The 21,154-nt window shown below is 42.3% G+C and overlaps 1 protein-coding gene across 3 annotated transcripts in view; it reads left to right on the top strand.

Annotated features, from left to right (window-relative positions):
- Window positions 1-21,154, top strand: part of pkn1a (protein kinase N1a) — a 49,519-nt gene that overhangs the window by 13,427 nt on the left and 14,938 nt on the right. For 2 of the 3 annotated variants that reach the window (XM_083979919.1, XM_083979917.1), the window contains exons 1-5: window positions 14,105-14,239; window positions 15,036-15,230; window positions 17,376-17,481; window positions 19,104-19,252; window positions 19,849-19,969. In XM_083979919.1, coding sequence (XP_083836045.1) covers window positions 14,198-14,239; window positions 15,036-15,230; window positions 17,376-17,481; window positions 19,104-19,252; window positions 19,849-19,969 — 613 coding nt within the window. In that variant the 5' untranslated portion in view covers window positions 14,105-14,197. Of the gene's footprint in view, window positions 1-14,104; window positions 14,240-15,035; window positions 15,231-17,375; window positions 17,482-19,103; window positions 19,253-19,848; window positions 19,970-21,154 lie in introns of those variants that run through there. The other variant, XM_083979918.1, reaches the window with a different exon arrangement.

Below are 21,154 nucleotides of genomic sequence, written 5' to 3'. Positions count from 1 at the left end.
CATACTGTACATAGTGTGACTTGCATCGCCTCAGCACTGTGAGATGTCTGGAGGCACAAAAGACAATATTGTGATTGTGATAATGAATCGCAAGCTACAGTACATATTGGGAAGGTGATTCAAGACTTCAGAAATGCTCACAAAGATGTTTGTGTACAAGACTAAAAAAGGCTCCAGCACCTTCTCAATCTGAAAGCGATTTCACTGTGTGAGGAGTCGACTTAATGTGCAGCCCTGTATTGTGTGTGTCAGACTAGTTTACAGCCAAATGTGCTCTCAGTGAACTCTTCTCCACCCATGAACACGAGCTCTCCCTCTCTCTCTCTCTCTCTCTCTCTCTGTCTCCCCCCGTCTCTCTCTCACGCTCCTCCTTCTCCTCATGTCTTTCACGTCTGTGTGTTTGGCAGTGACTCTGGACTCTCAGCATGCTCTCACATGCTCTTTTATCCATCAGTCGCCTCCAGCTCTGTGGGTCAACCGCCCTCCCTTCCTCCTCCACCTGCTTCTTTATCACTTTTTTTTTGGCTGACCACCTCTCTTTCCCACACACCCCTGTCTTTCTCTCCCTCCCTCCCTCCCTCCTCCCATCCCTCTTGTCTCCCATCCCTCTTGTCTCTTGCTCCGACCGTCCGCCTCCTCCAGTCAGTTCGCTCTCACCGTCTCCGCTGCTCAGAGGCTTTCTTGGCCTTTGTCTGTCTCGTGAGGACGGGTGGTATCGGTCTCGATTTCTCCTCTTCCCTGCAGTCTCATTCCTCCGTCTGCTTGCAAAGAAAGAGATGAAAGAGGGGAGTGTCAGCAAGGGACCTGAAGAGGCTACAAACAGAATGGGGAAAGATTTTGCTCCCAACAAAACTGCAGCCATTGTATTGCCAGAGGAAACAACAGAGTGGGTTCAGAGAGTAGATGAACTGAGGTTTAAGCTGTTGACTAATAATATCATTTTGGAGTGTAATCATCTCAATCTAAATCATGGGACATATCTACGTAGATAACTACAATATTCAGTGTTGAAACTGGAATAATACAATAGTTTAATTATTCATTCACCTTTTAAACTTTTGCGTGCAAAGCTTGTCAAAATGGTCGAATCAAGAAAAAATAACATTATGTACAGCATTTTAATTGGAGCGATTTAGTAATCAGCTGTTTCAACAATCAGTAATTTTGTTTTTTTTTCAAGCAAAAATATCAACCATTGGTAGAGCCCAAGCCTTTCAAATTTGCTGCTCTTCCCTTTTTTAATATTGTTGAGGATATGAACTGTTTGAACAGATCAAACAAAGATCTGAATTTGCAATAAACCAATATTTACAAATATTTTCTGATATTCTTTGACAAAACCATGAACTACTAGAATTGTGGGGGAAAAAATTAAACAGAATGATCGGTATCAAGGTAAAATAAGTTTTGCTTTGCCGTCACCAATCATCTGGAGCCATGTATCCTCCCACTAATCTCATTTCCAGTTGATTCCTATGCTTCGGTAGTTGCAACGTTCATGTTTTCGCCCTGATTAAAGAAATATGTCCGTCACACAGTTGCTTTTCCTGTAACTTACAAGAAGCTAAATTATTCATGAATGTTGGGAGCAAGTGAAGGTAACAGTCCCCACTCCAACTCCCACCACTGAACTTTGATTGGTCTGTGCCCACTGTCCATGAGGTGTAGAGCGAATTGGAGATGTTGATGGAGACGGTTAACTAAAGCAGAGCACTTAACCTCACGGCACTGCGCTCCAAATGGGTCTCATCTCATCCATGTGCAATTTAATATAATGCAAATGAATGGAGATTGATTAGGTGGAGATTTGCTGCACATAGTGCAGTGAAACGACACATCCTGGTGACTTTTTCACTTTACCGCCTCTCCTCTTCTCTCCCTGCCCTTCGTTTACCTTTCCCTTCATCCCTCCCTCTTCCCTCCCCCTTTTTTCCTGCCAGGTTGGCTGTTGTCACCACTCAGGCGTCTCAGGAATGCCTCCAGATGTTTTCTTTATATGACTCACACACACACACACATGCCGCACGCACGCACACACACTTCCTTTCCTGTGCACATAGACACAGCATGAAACGTGCATTGTTTTGACTTCAGGTGGAAGTCTGTACCTAACCTTTGCACTCAAATCCCTGCAGTGAACAGATCCAGGAACAGATCAAGTCTCCATCTATTTTTCATGCTTTTCATAAGGAATTACAAAACCGAACGGACATCAGATCAGTGCTTCACAGCAGGTCAGCCATGCAGAGTTGCAGACCCATTTCCATCTCTTAACTTTTACAGTTAACACACACGCATACACACACACACACACACAGTCACACACATAGACACATGAAATACAGTGGTATCAGTGTCATTTGTGAAGCTCTGCGGGGCCGTCTTCCCGTGACGCTCATCCCGGCTGATACCCCAGACCTGTCAGAGCAATTACCCAGACATCCCATACACACACATACACACAGTACATGGAGACTTCTCACAGTAACGAGTACAGCATCAAAGAGTTGATCATCCTGTGCTAGTTAATTCATCGCTAACTTGTGATGTGTCTTTTTTTCTCATCTTGATTAACAGTTATCATGACATTTTATCATCATGCTATTAACTAACTATCGTTGAACCGCAGCTGAAGCGTTGCTGGACAAACTTGGTGCTTTTGGTTCCTTATTTTTTAGATACAAGTACACTTCTGTTATGATACATTTTTTTTAATTAAATTCAATTTTAACGCCAGAAACATTGGTACTATTTGGTACATTGTCCTCAATGTCACCTTGTGTCAGAGGTAATGCAGAATAAAAATGGCCCAATGGCTTTAGTGAGATCAGGACACACAGGCAAAATGTGTGAACATGATGCAAAGGCCTGCTGGAGTAAAAAACATCCCTCGCTGCAACTGAAACTAAAACTACTGGAGTGATGTTGTATTTTTCTGATAGATATTAATATTCTATTCCCAAACCACAGTAAGTGAGTTTTTATAAGTTTTTTTTTTTTTTTAAATAATTAGAATAATAATCTGATCACATCTGGTTTTGTCATATAATTTACCATCATTTGTTTCCACTTGACTTGTTCATGGCTGACAACACAGTCCTTTAAAGGTCCTGCATACAAGGAAGACCCACATATCGTATCTTAAATAGTTTGTCTTAAACTATTTCACATCTGTATGTCTACTCGCTCTTCTCTCTGCCTTTTAAACTAAATACAGGTTCCACCAGTCTTGTCTCCACTAGCAGGGAAGATCAGAATGACTCAGCCTGCTCGACTTCTCCAACACATTATTGTGGACGGTTTATCTGGAACTAATGGCTGCTTGCTTTTCCTCCTATTTCTGTGTTTGTGTGCCTCAGCAGATATGTACGTCACACACTCAGTAAATCCTCCCTGAATAAATAGATCTTCAAATGCGGCCACGTTGTACAAGCCAAATATTCCACTTGAGACCGGTGTGTGTTTACATTCCCACCTGGATTGATTTTTAGACTATCACTGATGGTTACATCCATGTCTCCACCTCAGTTTTTTTTTTTTTTTTCTGGATAACTCCTCACACAGTGTGCAGGCCTTTTGTGGGTGCTCGCCTGAGGCTGACTGACAGCTGTAAAGCCTCGTCGCTGACTCAGCGGGTCAGGGATTGCACAGTGATTGATATGTGCCTGGTCCTCTCACTTAGCGCTTGTGGGACAGATGGTGATTGACAGGTGACCTGATGAGGAAGAGTAGTGCAGCTGGTGTGAATATCAGCTCCTGGGTTTATTCCCAGGAGGGTGAAGTGGTAGAGTAGCTGTTTCTCTCTCTCTGTGTTTCTCTCAGGTTCGGTGATTATGGATACAGAGCCACTTCACCCTGGACAGACTGCGTTTACATTCCCACCCGAGGATGTTTGTCATTTAACATCCACCGCTGTCTCCTGCTGCGGCCTTTTTTTGATGAATTTGTCCTTTCCAGGCTCCCTGGGTTTCAGCCATTTTGTTCACACTTTTTTGTTTTTCTTACTGCTAAGATCTGCTGGGGCTGTAACTAATGGTTATGGTAATTATATACCTTTTATTATCAATTCGTCTGCCTGTCTTTAAATGTGATTGTTTTTTGTTAATGTCAGAAAATGTGGTCAAACAATGATGAATGCTAGTGACAGTGTCCCACTCAACTCAGTGAAATATAATTAGTTGTTGATAGAAATCACCATTTATTCAGAGAGGACATGAATTGATTGTCAAAATAAGGATTGATAAGTTTGTTTGAGCCAATTGACTAATGTAGTTGTGTGTCTGTTGTGCTGTTGTGGACTTTGTCATGGAGCAGATATTAGTTAAACGCAGCAGCAAAGATCCCTGAATGTAGACAGGTACGGTCCTCCGCCAGTCGGAGACGTATCTAACGAATGGGCAGAGTGAATGGTCTCGCATGGTGTTTGTTAATGCATTTCAGTTCACATTAATTTTTCAACAACCTATATTAGCAAGGAAGACCCATCTGGAAATGTGCCTCCTGCTCCTTGTAGTTTCACGGAAATCATTTTTGAAAATGATTGGATGTGTGAGGACCAGATGAGATCAGGATCCTGGGAGGTCGCAAAAGACCCAGATGTGTGTGCTAAAACGTCTTTATAGGAGTTCATCTGTGGCTTAATAAAACTGGTCTTGTTTTGGTGTGTGTGTGTGTCACTGTACACCTCACACAGGCAGCAGACACCGAGCTCTGTGTTTTTACCACGCCACTGATACTGACACACTGAGAATATCAGATAAATATTTTCACAGGATTGTTTTGCACCGGGTATTGCTCACTGCAGTCGACGTCATGCGTTTCTGTTGTAGTTTTGTTTGTGTGTGTTGCAACTGTCTAGGTGAGATTGAAGTTCTCCACCCAGGTATTGCATAACAGAAGAATGCCATGGGAAAGAGACGAGTCTTCAGTTTGAGGCAGTGAGGAGGAAGGAAAATGCATAACTATCATGTACGTATATATATGTGAACTGTTTTCCAGCTTTAAATGAAGTCAGTGGAAGCTTAGATGATAAGTTGGTTGACAGAAAAGAAAACAATGGGCAGATGGTCAACATGCCTGCTGCTTTAGTCATTTTCCTGGTAAAATTGAGGCCAATTTTTATGGTTCAGGTTCTCAAATATGAGAATTTGCTTTCAACATTTTGTTTTCAACATTTTGAGGTTTTGAAGTGAGGGTGTGGATTGAATAACGTCAATTGAAGAAGTTTTGGGGCTCTTTTGATGCAGGGTTTTTGTCACTTCCCTTCATTCATAGGGCCAATTATCAATCAGTTAATCAATAAAAAAACAAAGTAATTGCAAGGTTCATCACAAATGAAAATAATCATTAGTTTCTGGCCTTTTCAGAGTCAAGTCTTCAGATGAGCAGCAGTTTTGTCCCATTTGTACACCCTGACTAGTAATTGTGTTTGTATTGTTTGTCTATGTGCTATATGTTACGCATCAGAAAACAGGACATGACGGAGCAACGCTGGTGTTTGTTGCTCTTTAGTTCCACTTACTTTTTATAAGAGTCCATAAGTGGAAGACAAATGGGTTTGGCAGTCACATTTGAAAATTGGACGAAGCTCAAAAAATAAAGATTTCCTCCACTACTGCCAAGGTAACAGGTTCATACAGATGTGAACTGAGGGAGTGAGGTGGTGAATAGGTGGTGAAAACAATGGCTGTCAGGTTGAGCCAAGGTTTATGAATAACATACCGTTACGAATGACAGATTCACGATGCTGTAATGGAAGAAAGGGACATTCCTAAATTCAGTTCTGCCAAAAACTTAGACTTATTTTGTGTGAATTTCCTTATGAGGGTGTCGGTCGCAAAGCTAAAGGTTGAAGTTGGTGGTTGTGGTTGAAAACTAACGAGAGGCAGGCAGCTTGGGTTAGGGTTAGGGTCCTGCTTCAAACTGAACGGAGGGGAAAAGCCGTGATGAGAAGAACTGAGTAGAGCCTGTGGAGGAGATGGGAGAGTGATGGACAGGCAAAGGAGGTAGAGAGGGGAGAGAATGGGATGCAGTAAGTGAGGGAGGTGACGTACAGGTGGTGACCAGAGACCACAGGGGTTAAAGGTCAAACAGTGGCCATCTCTGCCCTCAATCCCACTGAGTGTGTTTGTATATGTGGGCGTGTTTGGCCAGGGTCAGGTCACCCTGTCCTGATGATTATACTGCACTGCTGATGGATACCATGTAGCTGAATTGATTAGTTTTGATTGACTATTGACTAGAAATGTAGAAGATGTGATGGTCCCAGCTTTAAAATGCGACGTTTTATACTTTTCTTTGTCGTATGACAGTAGAACAAAAATGTAAATGTGAAAAGGATCCACTCGCTGCCCATTGTCTCCTGTTCGTGATCTATTTTGATGAACACTTGAGTGGTGTAGTAGTTGTTAGACTTTGTAGTTGCAGTGTGGTTGCTGATTCACTGCTCTTCTGTGCCCCATTTCCATCTCCTTTCTTTCTTTCTGTGCTTATTTGTCTGCTCTGTCTGCTTCAACCCTGTGACCCGCTCAGCTGTGCCACATCCGTCTCTCTCCTCCCTCTCTTCCTGTCCCCTTGCTGCTCTCTCTTTGTTTGCTTCGTCTACGGCTCTCTCCCTCTCAGCCCCTCAATAACCACTTCTCTTTCTCTCTCTGTCTTTTTCATGAGCGTGACTGGACAAACTGGCTTTTGCTCCCGCGTGTGTGTGTGTGTTTCTACTCTACATTGTGGATAGTCCACTTGCTGTTTGCATATGAGTATTGCTGTGTTATTAAGCAAATAGATACCTACTGTTGTTGAATCTAACAAAATTATAGTGTTTCCCAGCACATTATTGTAAAGGATGAAATGAAAAATAAACCTTCCCTTAAAGGAAACGGTAAATTTTTGGTTTTTATTTCCTTCTTCCTCTAGTCCACTATTCCTGGTCATAAGGCACTAATTTAGTCCCGCTCCGTCTCTCTGCCATGCAGTCTTTCAGTCTGACAGGAGTAGACAGTGGTATTTCCCTGCAGGTTTGTCTTTTCAGTAGAATAATACAAAGTGGCCCATGTGGCAGTGGAAGACTTGTACAGGAAATGATGCGCAAGTTACTGTAAAACCATTAGAGACTTTGCAGACTCATGCTTCTGTCACACTGTTTGTGCTGCATGTGTGTTTGTGAGAGAAACCTGACATCTTGACTAAATGAACAAAACCCATGTTGTGATTGTTTTATCAGATATTGGGAGTCGTGGTTTCAGTTGGAACGGTTGTTTTTGTGTTTTCACAAAACTAAATTTGATAGTGATCATTTGGTTTTCGTTGAATCTTGTGCCCAACCAACTTGTTATCTTCATTTATGGTATGTTGTGGTGCATGTTACCTCTTTATCGAACAACAACTTCACTGATATGAAAATTGCACTTGGCAATATTACAACTTTGTTTAATATTTTTTATCAATTGTTCATTCCTAGTTTATTCACATTATGAATTCCTATGACTGTGGTCGTCTTGTGACTTTCCCTTTAGCACCCCCAGGAGGTTGTTATCAATACCTATTGGATGCATTGCGGAGAAAGATTATCTCTCTTTTGTTTGTTTGTGACCTACATTGTATTAATAATGGGCTGAAGTTAAAACTAAGTCTTGTAACTCAAATTAAATATGTGTATGTCGTATAATCTATTAATACAAGCCCAGATTCTAAGCTTAAAAAAGTGATTAACTTTCATATTAATGGATCAGGTTTAATGACATTGATTGTGTTGTTCTGCAGAATGGTGTTTTGCTTGTGCCACCTCCATCGACATTCAAGCCACACCACTGCAAAACAAACCAAGCACAGTTCATTAGCATGAGAGTCTCAAGAGTTCAACCTGTTTTTTAATGAAAATGATCTCAATTTTGTATTAAGAAACAAGCTGGTCCCTTCTCTTGGCCCGTCATCTGTTGCTATGAAAGAGACCTGTATCCACTCTGAATCACAGCAGTCTTCACTTTTTCTTTCAGTACAAAGTGCCTGCAGAACCATTTCTTCCTCCTTCTTTCTTCCTCTTCCATTATTAGCGGTGACTTTGAGAACAAGCAGAGCTCTGCTGTCTTTCATCTGTGACGACAGAACAAACATCAAGCAACAGTTGTAATGGCATTTTCACCCAGCGTCAAATCCAACAACAGCCCCTGGAGAACACAGTAAAGTGGATTTTGAGATATCTGTAGTGGAGCCCTGAGAATACATACACACCCTCTACAACAACAACAACAACACAGGGCCGAGCTCAGCGGCCGAGAGACATGTCCTCATGTTTCCCTGGAAAGTGAGAGGGGTTGTGCGTGCATGTGTGTGCGTGCGCATCAGTGTAGTGCATTCATTAAAAGTAAATATCTCTCCACCTATTTTTGTCCATGTCATGCACGCTTGCACGACCACGCCTTTCCATGACCTCTGTCTCTGTACTGAAGGGTCATTATCACTCAGTAGGAAAACTCCAGGCATTGCCCCCCCACGCCCCACACACACACACACACACAGAGACACACAAAATGCCATGTAACCCATGTTCTGTCTTGTCCTTCTCTGTCCAGCCCGAGGCTTCTCTACACTGCTCACACAGTCTCATTGAATTAAGTTCGCTTGGCGCCGTTATCTATTGAATTAGCGCGTCATTACTTCCCTGGACACCGCTGCTGAATGTTCCTCCCTGGGCTAGTTCACTAACAAGCTGCATGGGATGAGTCACTCCTGCCCGCTAGCTGTCGCCATCTTTGTAGTGTTGCACAGGGTCAACAACAACGAGAGGATGAAGTTGAGTGGTGTATCAGTTTCCACTATTTAACTGCTGAGCTCAGTTCATTAAAAAGGTTTCAGTTGAAGTAAAGTGTGTCAGTTTCACATCTTCATACGACCGGTTGAAGTGTCAGTGAGCGTCTGCCACATGGGTGAATGCAAATGTCTATGTAAATGGTGTGCGACGACGTATGGAAGTTTTTCTGTGCCATCTGAGTTTGAATATGAATTTCTAAGACTGAATTTTTTTAGCATCAAAATCAGACTTTGAATTTTAAAAACCATCAAATTTCTAGCACTGAATTTTTTTTTGCCTCTTGATTTTTTTTAAAATGTTGTAATAAATTCAGTGTAAAGAAAATCAATGTCTCAAAATATTCTGTTTTTCAAAATTCGACATGTAAAAAAAATTCAACATAAAAAAATCTGTATAAAAAAAAAATCAGTTTCTAAAAAAAATTCACCATCTCAAAAAATTCAGTGTCCAAAAATTCAACTACAAAAATTCAACATCTCAAAAAATTCAGTGTCCAAAAATTCAACTACAAAAATTCAGTGTCAAAAGAGTCAACATCCGGGTCACCAGGGAGAAGCAATCAATCCCTGTCTCAATAACGACTCATCTGGTGTTGTCTTTCTGCGCTGCATACAAAATATGTGTGTCGGGACACGATGTCAACATCTGCTGTTGTTAACACGTCTTTAACACATGCTGCGTCGGGAGTGACAGCAGACATGTTCCCACCAACTGGACAAGTGACACATCCTGAAGCGTGCTGGACTCGGTGTCGCCGAGCGATCGGCTGTGTCGTTCGGCGCAGAGATTGTGTTCACCTCCGGTTTTGTTGCTGTATGATAGTTTATTTTGTCAGTGTTTTAAATCCATAATGCAACCAGACCTGTAAAGTCAGAGTCCGTGTTGATTTGTAAGTGCTGGTAGATTTCACTGTAAAAGAACCTTTTTGTTGAATCATCTCCTTTTGTTGAGAGGACACTAGACTGCCAGGCAGCCAGAGGGTAGAGCCTGTCCCATCGTTTATTTGTTTTCTTACTACGCTTTTTACTTCATTGAGTGACCTTTGCTTGATAATGTGCTGTACATATACATTTACCTTGGCTGGCCCAGCTTGTCCATATTTAAAAGGATTTTGTCATTATTATTATCGAGCTGAAATGACATCTGGCTTGTGAATCAGGAGTCATGATTGTGGCCTGTTAAGTGTTTTTCTTCTTCTTAAACTGTGGCAGACACAGTGGCAACTTCCTGGTTCGTATCAGGATATTCTGATTCACTAGAAGCCAAATTATTAAATCATGGCTAAGGGTTCACAGCCATGTCAGTGTAAATACTCATGTGTCTCCATACCAAAAGGCTCATAATCTCAATGCTAGCCTGCTGACACTAAGCAGGTGTAGTGTTGAGCTTGTTCTGCATAGGCTAGCATGTTATGTGATTTAGTGAGTGGGGGGATGTCAGAGTTTTTACAGGTGTATGATGGGAAAGTCAGAGGATCACCAATGTTATTTGTAGGAGCCATGAATTGGGTTTTCTGTTACGTTTTGGTGTTGTTGTTTTTTTCAGTATGATTTAGTTTGTTATTAATTTAGTAGCGGGTCACGTCATTAGGCAGGGTTTAGCACTTATGTTCACCTGTCATGTGGGCTCTTTTGGCTGAAGTCGCTACATTTTGTCAACAAAAAAACAGATTCATGGCTCCTACATTGTTGCTATTCCTCCTGATGTGACATCATTTTCTGTACCATGTTTCAAGGAAGTTCATTGAGTTATTTAGACATCTCTGGTTGTGGTACATCTGTCAACATCATGGTGGCACTTGAGGAGAAGTCGGTGGTTTACCAAAGTCAGTAGGATCCATCCAGTAGTTGCTGTGATGTTTCAGTCTGGTGCATTGACAGACCAACAGCACCACAGACCCATGCTGCTGCTAACATGGCTTGGAAAAAGTAGAAAAGCAGAAAAGCACCCAATCTGGAAACACTGAACACTTGTTATGGACCTTTTAAGATTAGTAGAGAAAGTGCCTTATCTCAGTATTAGTCATGTTAATCTTAAATTAAAGGCAACTGAAAGGGAAAGGGAAAAACAACAACTCTCCGTCCATTCATGTGAGTTTATGCCAGTGTCGAGGTTAGTGTATAAATTGCTGATGAACCTTAAAACTCCACCTTTTTGATCTTGTGAGAAGTTACTATGGATCTCTGCTGGGAGTCCAAACCTGGACAAGATGTGAGTATAAGATCATAGCATGAGAACTCAAACAACCTCTGTGTTGCCTCAGTTCAGTTACACAACCAGTCCCCATCTGACATATAATCACTTGGCAGCAAGAAACACAACAATTCACAGTAATGCTGATACACTCAGACCTCAACAGCAGTTACTCCCACTGTGCCTGATGCTGTAAGAGGTAAGCAAACATTTCCCTCAGTGTTTCTTAGTGACAGCTGTGGATCACATGCACACAGGGTCCAGGAGGAGGAGATGGTGGATGGAGACGCAGAGGATTAGCGATGTCCTATTGTCCTGGTAAAGTGACGTTGTGGCTGTAGTGAGCTCGTTCTCTCCATCTTCATCACTGACTGAGGTGGCCATGATCAAGTCGAGGACTGTAGGCCTGAAAACAAATACAAGCAGCCAGTCAGAAATAAAACAACTGAATACATCTACCCTGGATGTGTGTGCACGCTGCAGTGAGTGATAGAGATAAGAACAACCGCTTCTGTTTATTTATTTTAAACATTCAAAGACTGTTCAAGACATTAATAGTGGTGTTTTCACACAGGCGGTGTTGAGGTCAGCCCAGTTGAACTCGGGGCCTGCCACAAGTTTGAGTTTTAAGTTTCATTTTAACTCTCGGGAGTCAGGTAACCATGACCACACCTCTTTTTCTGGTTAGTCGTCCGAGTTCTTGTTCACATTTTGAGGTAACACTAATTTTCATTTTTACCGGTGATGTCCCTCTGCTGACGTGCACGGCTGCAGCAGCCTGAACATTAGCACGTGTTGACATGTTGCGCCTGGCTGCTGCTCCAATGCATCTTCTTGTGCTGTGTGGATCAACCCAACCTGGTGTGGCTCTATTCCAGCCACATGATTGGTTCGGCACGGCACAACTCTCATTATCAATGGTTATTAGTATTGTCTGTCAAAACATGGACGAATGAAATCTGTCGACATTCTATCAACATTGTCTCATATATTTCTATCGAGGAAAAGTTATTTCACAATATATACGGTGTCTTTATCGTGTAATCGCCCAACCTAACCGTACACAGGTTTGTAACTTCCTTTTCTTGTGAAGGAGAGAACTGAGTAGATGAGTGAGTTTCTTCAGATTTGGCCCAAACATTAACTTGGGCTCAAGGATGAACTAATTAGAAAGATCAACATCACAAAACACATTTTTATCTATAAATTACAAATTAATACACTGATTGAGAACATGTTACACAAATGGGAAGACATGGGTTAATATCAACGTAAAAAAAAACAACACTTTTTGTCATTACATTACTATTACTGATAACTCCAAGGTTCTAGTTACATTATTGATTGGTTTGTTTGCATACCATGTTTGAATATTTTCAGCCAGCAGTAAATCAACTGAATAAAACTCTTTCAGGCCACAAGTACTAATTTATGCTCTAGTCTAGTCTGTACTCAAGTTTTTGTTTCAGGTTTCACCACAGCTACTAAAGATTTAGCAGCTTTAATTAGTTGTACAGCTCCAGTACAGAGCGACGGCTGCCACGGACTTATTGATGTCTGCTTTCTTTGTAGCCAGTAAGTTGAAGGAGTCGGCTGACCCCAAAACTCACAGAGCCAGTCTCGTTCAGTTTATCTTTTGACAGGAAGTAAACCTCCCCGACCGTCCTCGGGTGATGTCACATTTCTTTTCTGGGCTTACACACATCTACTGAGGCTCAGAGAGAGAGATGAGTCAGTGTCATGTGGACAAACCACAAAATGACTATGAAATTACAGACATAATTAGCCCACTCTTTGTGCGCTCAGATTCTTCTGCAATGACAAGAAAATATGTTCAACAACATCTCCACTGACCTGAGCTGTTTCCCCAAAGCTCAAACATCAGCATGACTTTTAGTCTGATAGGTCCAACTGGTTTCCTCTCCCTCATGTACAATAACTAGCTTCTGCATCCAGTAATTTCAAATCAATCCAGTTTAATGCTTTGTTTCGCAATTAGTTTTAATTAAAAAGCCCTGGCAGCTTAATGCACCGGAACTAAAGAAAACATCATCAAGTTGACGACACAAAGTCGTGTTTGTCGACTTGCATGTGTTTATTAGGTTTCAGTGCATTGAGCTCCACCATAAAAATGGCCTCTCATCAATGTCTTCCTGTGTTTGCTCATCTTTGGTGATATCACATGTCTATTTAATGTTTTCCTGCTGCTGTGCAGGCCTAACATCACTCCAGTGACAGCCTCAGCTGGTAGCTTAGGGGCTAGCTGCTTACCTCCTCTTGCCTTTCTTGTAGTGTAAGACTCATCCCATCTCTCTCCTCCTCCCATTTGATGCCTGTGAATGATAAAATATATGGAGGTTATTTGACGATGGATAAGAAACCCTCTGTACACTGTGAATACTGTGATGTGTATGTTCATTGTCTCTGTGGTCATTTTGGACGGATGGTGTTTGAAGCTAGCTTTAGGACACTAGCTCCTCCCACTGCTGCTTGTACAGAGATGTTATCATGTTGTCATTTTTCTGTCCCATAGACTCTTTCTATAGGCGAAGGAGAGTCACCACCACTGGGATTTGTAGATGTTGAGCCCAAAGGAAATAAGAAGTTAAGCGGGCAGCAGAAATGCATCTCAACCTTACTCCCTGGCTTTGATCCAGTGCTTCGAAAACGCATCCTTCCCTTGTTTCCGCCCTCAAGATGATATCACGACCCCAGTGAGAGCAAAATACAAAAAGAAACTGTCACAAATCCACTTCATGCCAGATCTGATTAATCAGCAAGTGCGAGCAGCAGAGGAAGACTTGACATCATGCAGGCTTAGCGCCACAGATCTGAGAATGATTTACAAAACTTTCAAGAGGGAGGATGTGTTGTGTGATCTAAAGAGTCTCCGTCCCGTTCTCTCCGTTTCGCTCTCCACTGACAGCAGCAAAATCACAGAGGAAACAGGAAAGGCCTGAGCAGCTTGGTGTTAGGACGGATATCCTCTCTCGGAGGCGTTCCCCCTCCTCCCTCACTTAACTCTCCCTCTCTTTATCTCTTTTTATCGTCCCCCTCCTCTCTCTCCCCCCCCCAAAAAAAAACCCATTTTGTTCTCGGTGTGGCATTAACTGTTTGGCTGAGCTTCGGAGTGAACCAAAGATTATTTTTTTGTGCCTTTTTGTTGTTTTCTGGTACGTCAGATCGGAGCGAATTATTATGTGTTGGCATGGCGACGAGGAGGATGATGACAGCTCCGAGGTGAAGTGTTGTTGAGTTGTTTGTTTGATTGATATGTTCCTGCAATAGTGGCTTAGTGGCTGTGGTTTCTAGTGATTAACACGCTCCCTCCTGCTGTATTCCTGATTGTGTGTCTGTCTCGTAGTTTGTCTGGACCTCGGGTTCTGTGGCGAGTTGTAGCACCGCTAGGTTTGATTTTAACAAGTACACTTGGAACTATGACTTAGACGTTGTAGTTTACTGAGGTGTGGAGAAGTTGTTTATTTAGTGAAGACCAGCGTTTCAGCTCAGCATTCGACTGGAGAGGAACTGGATCATGAGAAAAGGCTGAAAGAGGACAATGGACAACAACAGGTCATGGGACATGTTTGTAATTCACTTTTATGTTCAGTAAAGAGTTTTGGCTCCAGGAAGACTATCCTGGAAATGTCATCACTAATAGTACTGTTGAACATCAGTAATTCTAAGCTCTTGTTGTAAACAGGACTGACATTGCAGATTTGTTTTGAAATATTATAAACAGAGGCTGAACAAAATTTTTGTCATTCCTCACTGCTGCTTCTGTCTCTTTTCCCATCTTCATGCTTCCTTTTCCTGGCTTTTTCATTTTTACCCAATTTTTGCCTATTGCTTTCCACCTATGACTGTTGTCCAAAGCTCTGATTGCTGTCTTATACTGCTGCTCATCGGCTCCTCCTCTTCTTCTCAACACTTCTCGCCTCGTGTTTTTACAATGATTACGGTATTTTAATTTTGTTCATAATTATGTTGCCTAACCGCTCTCTCCTTTTGTCCCCTTCTCCTCCCACCTGTCCAGAGTGACCCAGGTGGGCTGTCGGTTCTGGAGCAGCTCGGCCTGGACCAGAACTCGGATTTCTCCGACTCCAGCGTGCAGCAGCTTCTGGACGAGCAGCGTGAAAGGATCCGCAGAGAGATCCGCAAGGAGCTGAAGATCAAGGAAGGCGCTGAGAACCTGCGCAGGGCGACGACCGACAAGAGAAATGCTCAGCAGGTCAGCCACAGTTACCGTCAGGTCTTCTTGCGGGTTCCTAGTGTTTTTTCATGTTTTTAAGACAACCATAAGTCTTAATTTAGTCGAGATGAAGTTTTAAAGAGGTTTCCCGTTGGTAATGGAAGATCTGAAGCATCAACAAGGAATGTCAAGGATTTGCCAAGAAAACAATTAACCGGGATATATGAGAATGCACCAAATAGTTATTTTCAACAGCACACTCAGGGATGGGCAGGGACTCGAGGCTTCGCCGCCCCAGACAAATCGTCAGCAACAAACAAGACGAAAACTGATAAGATCTTACAGACACTAACAGCTTAAATTAGGAAAATCATAGACTTTACGTATCACTGTAGGAAACCAGTTTAATGACTGTCGGTGGAACAGCGGCTGGTGAATCATCCAGCCTGTGAGTCCTTATCCTGTTTTGTCTTTACGTGCTGTCGGGACTTTCAGTAGGATCTGACCAGGATCTTTAAACCCTCAGAGGACCGATGTTTCGAGCAGGCTCACTGACCATATATTTTCACATGATGAGGCAGGTCATTCCCAGTTTCCCACGGCACCCTGCCTCACAATCACACACAGGTTCACACGTTTACTTCCTGGAGCGGCTCGGTACGACTGGTGGGAAGCAGCAGCAGCAGCAGCAGTGCCAGGCTCTGTCTGCTGCTTCCAGGGAGCAGGACCACTCAGGTAGCTGGAGGATTAACTGCTTTGCTCACAGACAGTTTTTAGGTAACAGAGGAATTTAAGAATTTACTTAGATTTTGTAAGCAACTTATTGTCAGAGAGTTTACTGGACACTCTGTAAGCTGGACTTGTAGTTTTAGCAGGTTTAGACCATTATACTAACTAACATATTGGGCTGGACTGCAGTAGTGGAGCCAGCGACAGTGTGTTTGAGTGAGTGAGTGAGTGATCGACTGTGACAGAGATGAGAGAGATCATCATTGGTTATCCCATTGGTTCACGGGCCTGGGGCCTTTCCTTCTGGATCTTACATGTTGTCCCCGTGTCTTTGTGGGATCTCCCCGTATTCTCTGGTTTCCTCCCGTAGCCCAGTCCACTGGTGACCCTAAATTTGCCCATACTGTATGGTTTTCCCATCGGTTGTTGCTGTTTCATAATGATTTGACACAAATTGTTTCTATTCGTAGCCTGCAGTGTTGCCAACTTCCCACTAGATTGAGGAACTAAAAATCTAGCAACTAAACTGAGTAATTAGAGGAGAGTCAGCAGTAATGCCCTCTCTCTCTCTCTCTCTCATGTCTACTCTGTTCAGTGAGCTGCAGAGCAGCGGTTTGTTACCCAGACTGAGTCTCTGCACTGGACTGAGATGAAATATAATGATATTCCATGGCTTCTAACGTTCTTTCTTTCTGAGTGATCATTTACCAAGGACATACAGCACAGTGTCTTTCTGTAACGTATGTGTTGGGTGATTTTGTCTGACGGTGTCGCTGTTATAAAATGAGGATTTTGGCAGAGCAAAGCAGCAGTTTGAAAGTTATTATGCAGCATAATGGGCCACATTTTATTCAGTGTCTCAAACCTGCTCTGATTTCTGAAAAATAGAAACATGTCAATTTCTTCATTGGGAATTGAGTTGTATTACAGTAGATGAAAGTAAATGTGAGGACAGACAGTGGGAGAGGCAGATAATGATGTCAATGAAAACAACCAATGTGGCTTATGTGGTGCAGCCATACACACCATATTGACCTTGTCTTGTTTTAGAAAGGAGGCTCTAATGTTGGCATGTATTGTTCAGTGGTGCAACACAACAGTTTACTTACTGTGGTTTGGTTAGAGTTACTTAATACAGAAAGATGCCAACATTATGTTTTATTAACTTGGAGACGTTTTCAGCAGTTACTTTCCTACTTGCCACAATTACATATATCAAGCACGCTATTAAACAAGACTAAGACAGAGAGCCGACATCAGGATGGGAAGAGTTGTTGAAAAGCTTAAAAACTGATTAAAAGTATCAAATAGATTTGCTGGTATTTCAAGAGAAATGTTGAAAGCTTAGTTTGTTCTTGTTCAAAGACAAACGCCTGACTTCTCGTGCCTCTTGCAGTATGTTCTCTCACTAAAAGAAATTGATAAAAAGGCTTCATGCTGTGTCGTTGTCTACAGGTGGACAGTCAGCTCCGGTCTTCCAGCCGCAGGCTGGACGACCTGCACGCTCAGCTGCAGGAACTGGATGCTCACATCGTGGTAAAAGGAGGAGAGGAGAATAAAGGTATGTTGTATGTCAGAGACTGTAACTCCTGCACTGCACCAGGTGCATTTTCACTCTTTGTCTCAGAGAAAGTTTCATATTCATGAGCACAACTGTTCTGTGACAATATTTAATTAATATGGGGTTTACAGTATTGTCAAACTAATTGAATTTTAAGTACCGATTTTTCAAGGAGCCAATTTAAATTCAGTAAGTTAAACAGGTTCCAAGATTAGTACACAGTGTGCATTTTGTTTGTGTTTATTTCAGGATTATACGCTATTATTAGAAAAAAAATGTATTTCTTAATGTAAGTTTATATCTTATGATACACTATGTTCTTTTCATACAAACACAGTTCATTTGATTTAATTTCTGAAGTTATTCTAAAATTTGTATTTTTATTGGTCATTTATAGCCATTAAAGCAGATATCAGTGGAATGTTTTTGTTAATATAAGTCCTAAATAGTCCTATTTTCCGTCAGCAATCACTTACATGAAGTATTTCAGCCTAAACACGAGTCTCTCCGTCACTCTGCTCTGCTGTAACCCGAGGAGAAAATTTTCCTTGTGGGATACAAGTGTTATCCAATGAGGAGAGAGAACGGCATGAAGGGCTGTGTGTGCAGCCAAGGGATGCGCGTGAATGTGGTGACGTAGCACGAGGACCAATTGATGACAAGGGCGGGGGCTGCTAACTCATGGTGCGTTCAAAGAAACTCGTACTTTGTGTTTTTCCTTCCTGTGAAGTCATACCAGTTCGATCTGGTACGAGTTCACGGGTCGGAAGTTACGAGTGGCCGTTATAGGGAACTTTCACAGACAACAGGATGGTAAAAACACGAGCTACGGGTTACCTGGAACGCTACCAAGTCGTAGTTGTGACTTGAAGCTGTAACTTACGGTTTCAAAAGCCTGCCTTGAACGCAGCATTAGCCGAAACGACCGTGAAGCTGATATCTGCTTTAAAACTAACACTGGACATTATTATTTAAGAGTTTGTGTCGGGAAATGTGCTCTGTCCCAGTGAGATTCACATATCAGGAGGAGGGAGACACAATGTATGAGAAAGGACTTGAACATTTGATGACCAAACCAGGCTAAAGCCAGGTATCAGTATCTGCAAGCAAGAAATCTCCCTCTGGTGTTCATATTTTTGCTTTTATGTATTGAAAGTGTGCGTGAAGTTATTTTATTAATGTTAAAACAACTGAGACTTTCTATGCTGTTGCTATGGAAATTGTTTACATATTTGTTAGGTTACTTAAAAATAAGTGAAATGATAAATTTAGACTCTTGATGAACAGGGGCTGCGTCTGACTGGTGGAAAAATAAGATGACCTGATGACTTGTCTTTCCGTGTTCCATCTGGGTGGGACATCATTTGGAGCAACCAGAGAAACTTTGTTGCCAGCTGTTAAATGCTGTATTGGATCTCTAATCATACAGAAAAACAACCATGACCAACTGTTTCCATGATTCAGGATTTTAATCTTATATTATTTTCTGCTGTCAGTAAATAATATTTGGCATTAAATTAAATATCCTCAAGAGAATTTTCATTTTGGAGCGCACCATGTGAACCCTCATCCTGCTCCTTTTTATATCATCTCTAACCTTTTTTTTTTCCTTCCCTCCACAGATGAGTGTCCTCAGTCCCCCGGGGCAGAGAGCCGAACGTCAGCCCACAAGGAACGCATCGCTGCCCTGGAGAGGCAGCTCAACATCGAGCTGAAAGTCAAACAGGGAGTTGAGAACATGATTCCCATCTATGCCAACGGATCCACCAAGGTACAAGGACGTCAACTCTGCCCAAACATACACATACACACACACACCTGAGTGCAGCAGCGCATCAAGACAAAGTGCAGGACTCCACTGATTAAACTGCAAGCATAATATTTTGAAGGGTACAGGATACACACATGACTCCCCTCCCCCAGCTGGCTCACCACTCACAGTGTGTGTCTGTGTTTGCGTGTGCACCTTCACAACCCACAACCTTTCAATCTGCTGACTCAGATGCTGATCTCTAAACGTATATAACCTGTGACACACAAGTAACCTTCCACTGTGCACACACAATATATCTCCCCCCCACTTCCCTTTTTTTTAATGCAGCATCTGTTTCACCTCACCACTTGACCTCTCCTTCCTTTTTGTGTTTCACTGCTGAAAGACCTTAAAGAGACATTTGAGGACCATTCAATAAATCATCAGGAGAGAAATACAAACTGTGTTTCTCATCGGAGCCTGTTTTTGTAAACCCTAAACTGTGACGGCACCACTGCTTCGTCATTGAAGAACATTTCTCTAGTATAACGATGTATGGCTTTGTCGTGGCCAATCACACGACTTGCTGATTGGCTTCACCCTGTTTTAACCAGGACAAGAAGATGCTGCAGACGGCCCAGCAGATGCTGCAGGACAGTAAAACCAAAATCGACATTATCCGCATGCAAATCCGCAAGGCCGTGCAGGCCACTGAGCACAACGACGACACACAGGGTAAGTTTAAGTGACTGGCTTAATGTGTGTATACAAAGTAATAGCTGACACTTAATGTTGTACCAGTATTGCAGAGCATACTTGTGACAAGAGTCTTGCACAATAAGGGTCTCTCACCGTGGTGGCTGGTGTATTGTGGGGATAATATTGTACCACATTTTGTGCTATAGTAAAGATTGTGGTTGTAATGTGCAACACTTAAAATCTTGACTTCAAGTTTCTCACACAGAATAAGGTGCATGGGTCACAGCTTAAAATACTTGCACTCTGACAAAATGCTGCACATGCTGTATAAACTATAAATAAAACCATGGAAGAGAGAAAAAGAGACACCAAGAAACATACACAGGAATAGTTTTTAACAGACTTGATGTTATTATTTCAGGACAGAGGATTGTTTGTTCATCTCATCTGTCAGTGTAACGTGAACTAAACTGTTTCAGCCTGTGAAAGCGGACATTTTAAACCAAAGTGTTACACTCTTGTGGTTTATGACAGTGGGCATCTGGCACTGACTGTTTTTTTTTTTTTGCTGGGTCTCTCTCGTTCGTGTTCCTTGTGTGATCTGCAGTTTTTCTTGCTCTCTGCACGTCAAAACATTTTGTTCAGAGCAGCAGCTCCACAAGAGCTGTCTGGCTGTTTTTTTTTTTTTTTTTCTTTTTACATCTCACAGCCCAGGTCTTGTGGGGAAGAAGATGAAGAGGATAGTTGGGGGTTGATACACAATGGACTGTCGTGTATGTGTGTGTCTGTGTGTGTGAATAACACAAAGCCTGTGAAATAGCCCACCTGGCACATTACCACAATCAATCAAATTCACACACTGATTGTGGACTAAAAAAAAACCAACCTTTCAACAAAAAAATGTCTTTCACACACGCATGCACACACACACACACACACACACACACACACACACACACACACACACACACACACACACACACACATGCACGCACATACACACAGCACTGTTGTGAAGCAGAGCCACACAACAGTGTCTGGGCGAATGATTGCATGTATTAAATGTGTGGAAGTGCTTTCATGTGAATGCTGTAGTGTTCATGCAATTGAACGGAGCCTGTGGTCCAAGCCTGGCAGTGATTGCTGTGGACAGTTATGGCCCCTTTATTGACCGATGGTTACAGGAGGTGGGTGGGTTGGTAAATGCAGTAGAAGGGTCCA

This window comes from Trachurus trachurus, assembly GCF_905171665.1.
Source record: "Trachurus trachurus genome assembly, chromosome: 1".
Taxonomy (NCBI): Eukaryota; Metazoa; Chordata; class Actinopteri; order Carangiformes; family Carangidae; genus Trachurus; species Trachurus trachurus.
This window is presented reverse-complemented; position numbering and strand designations above follow the sequence as displayed.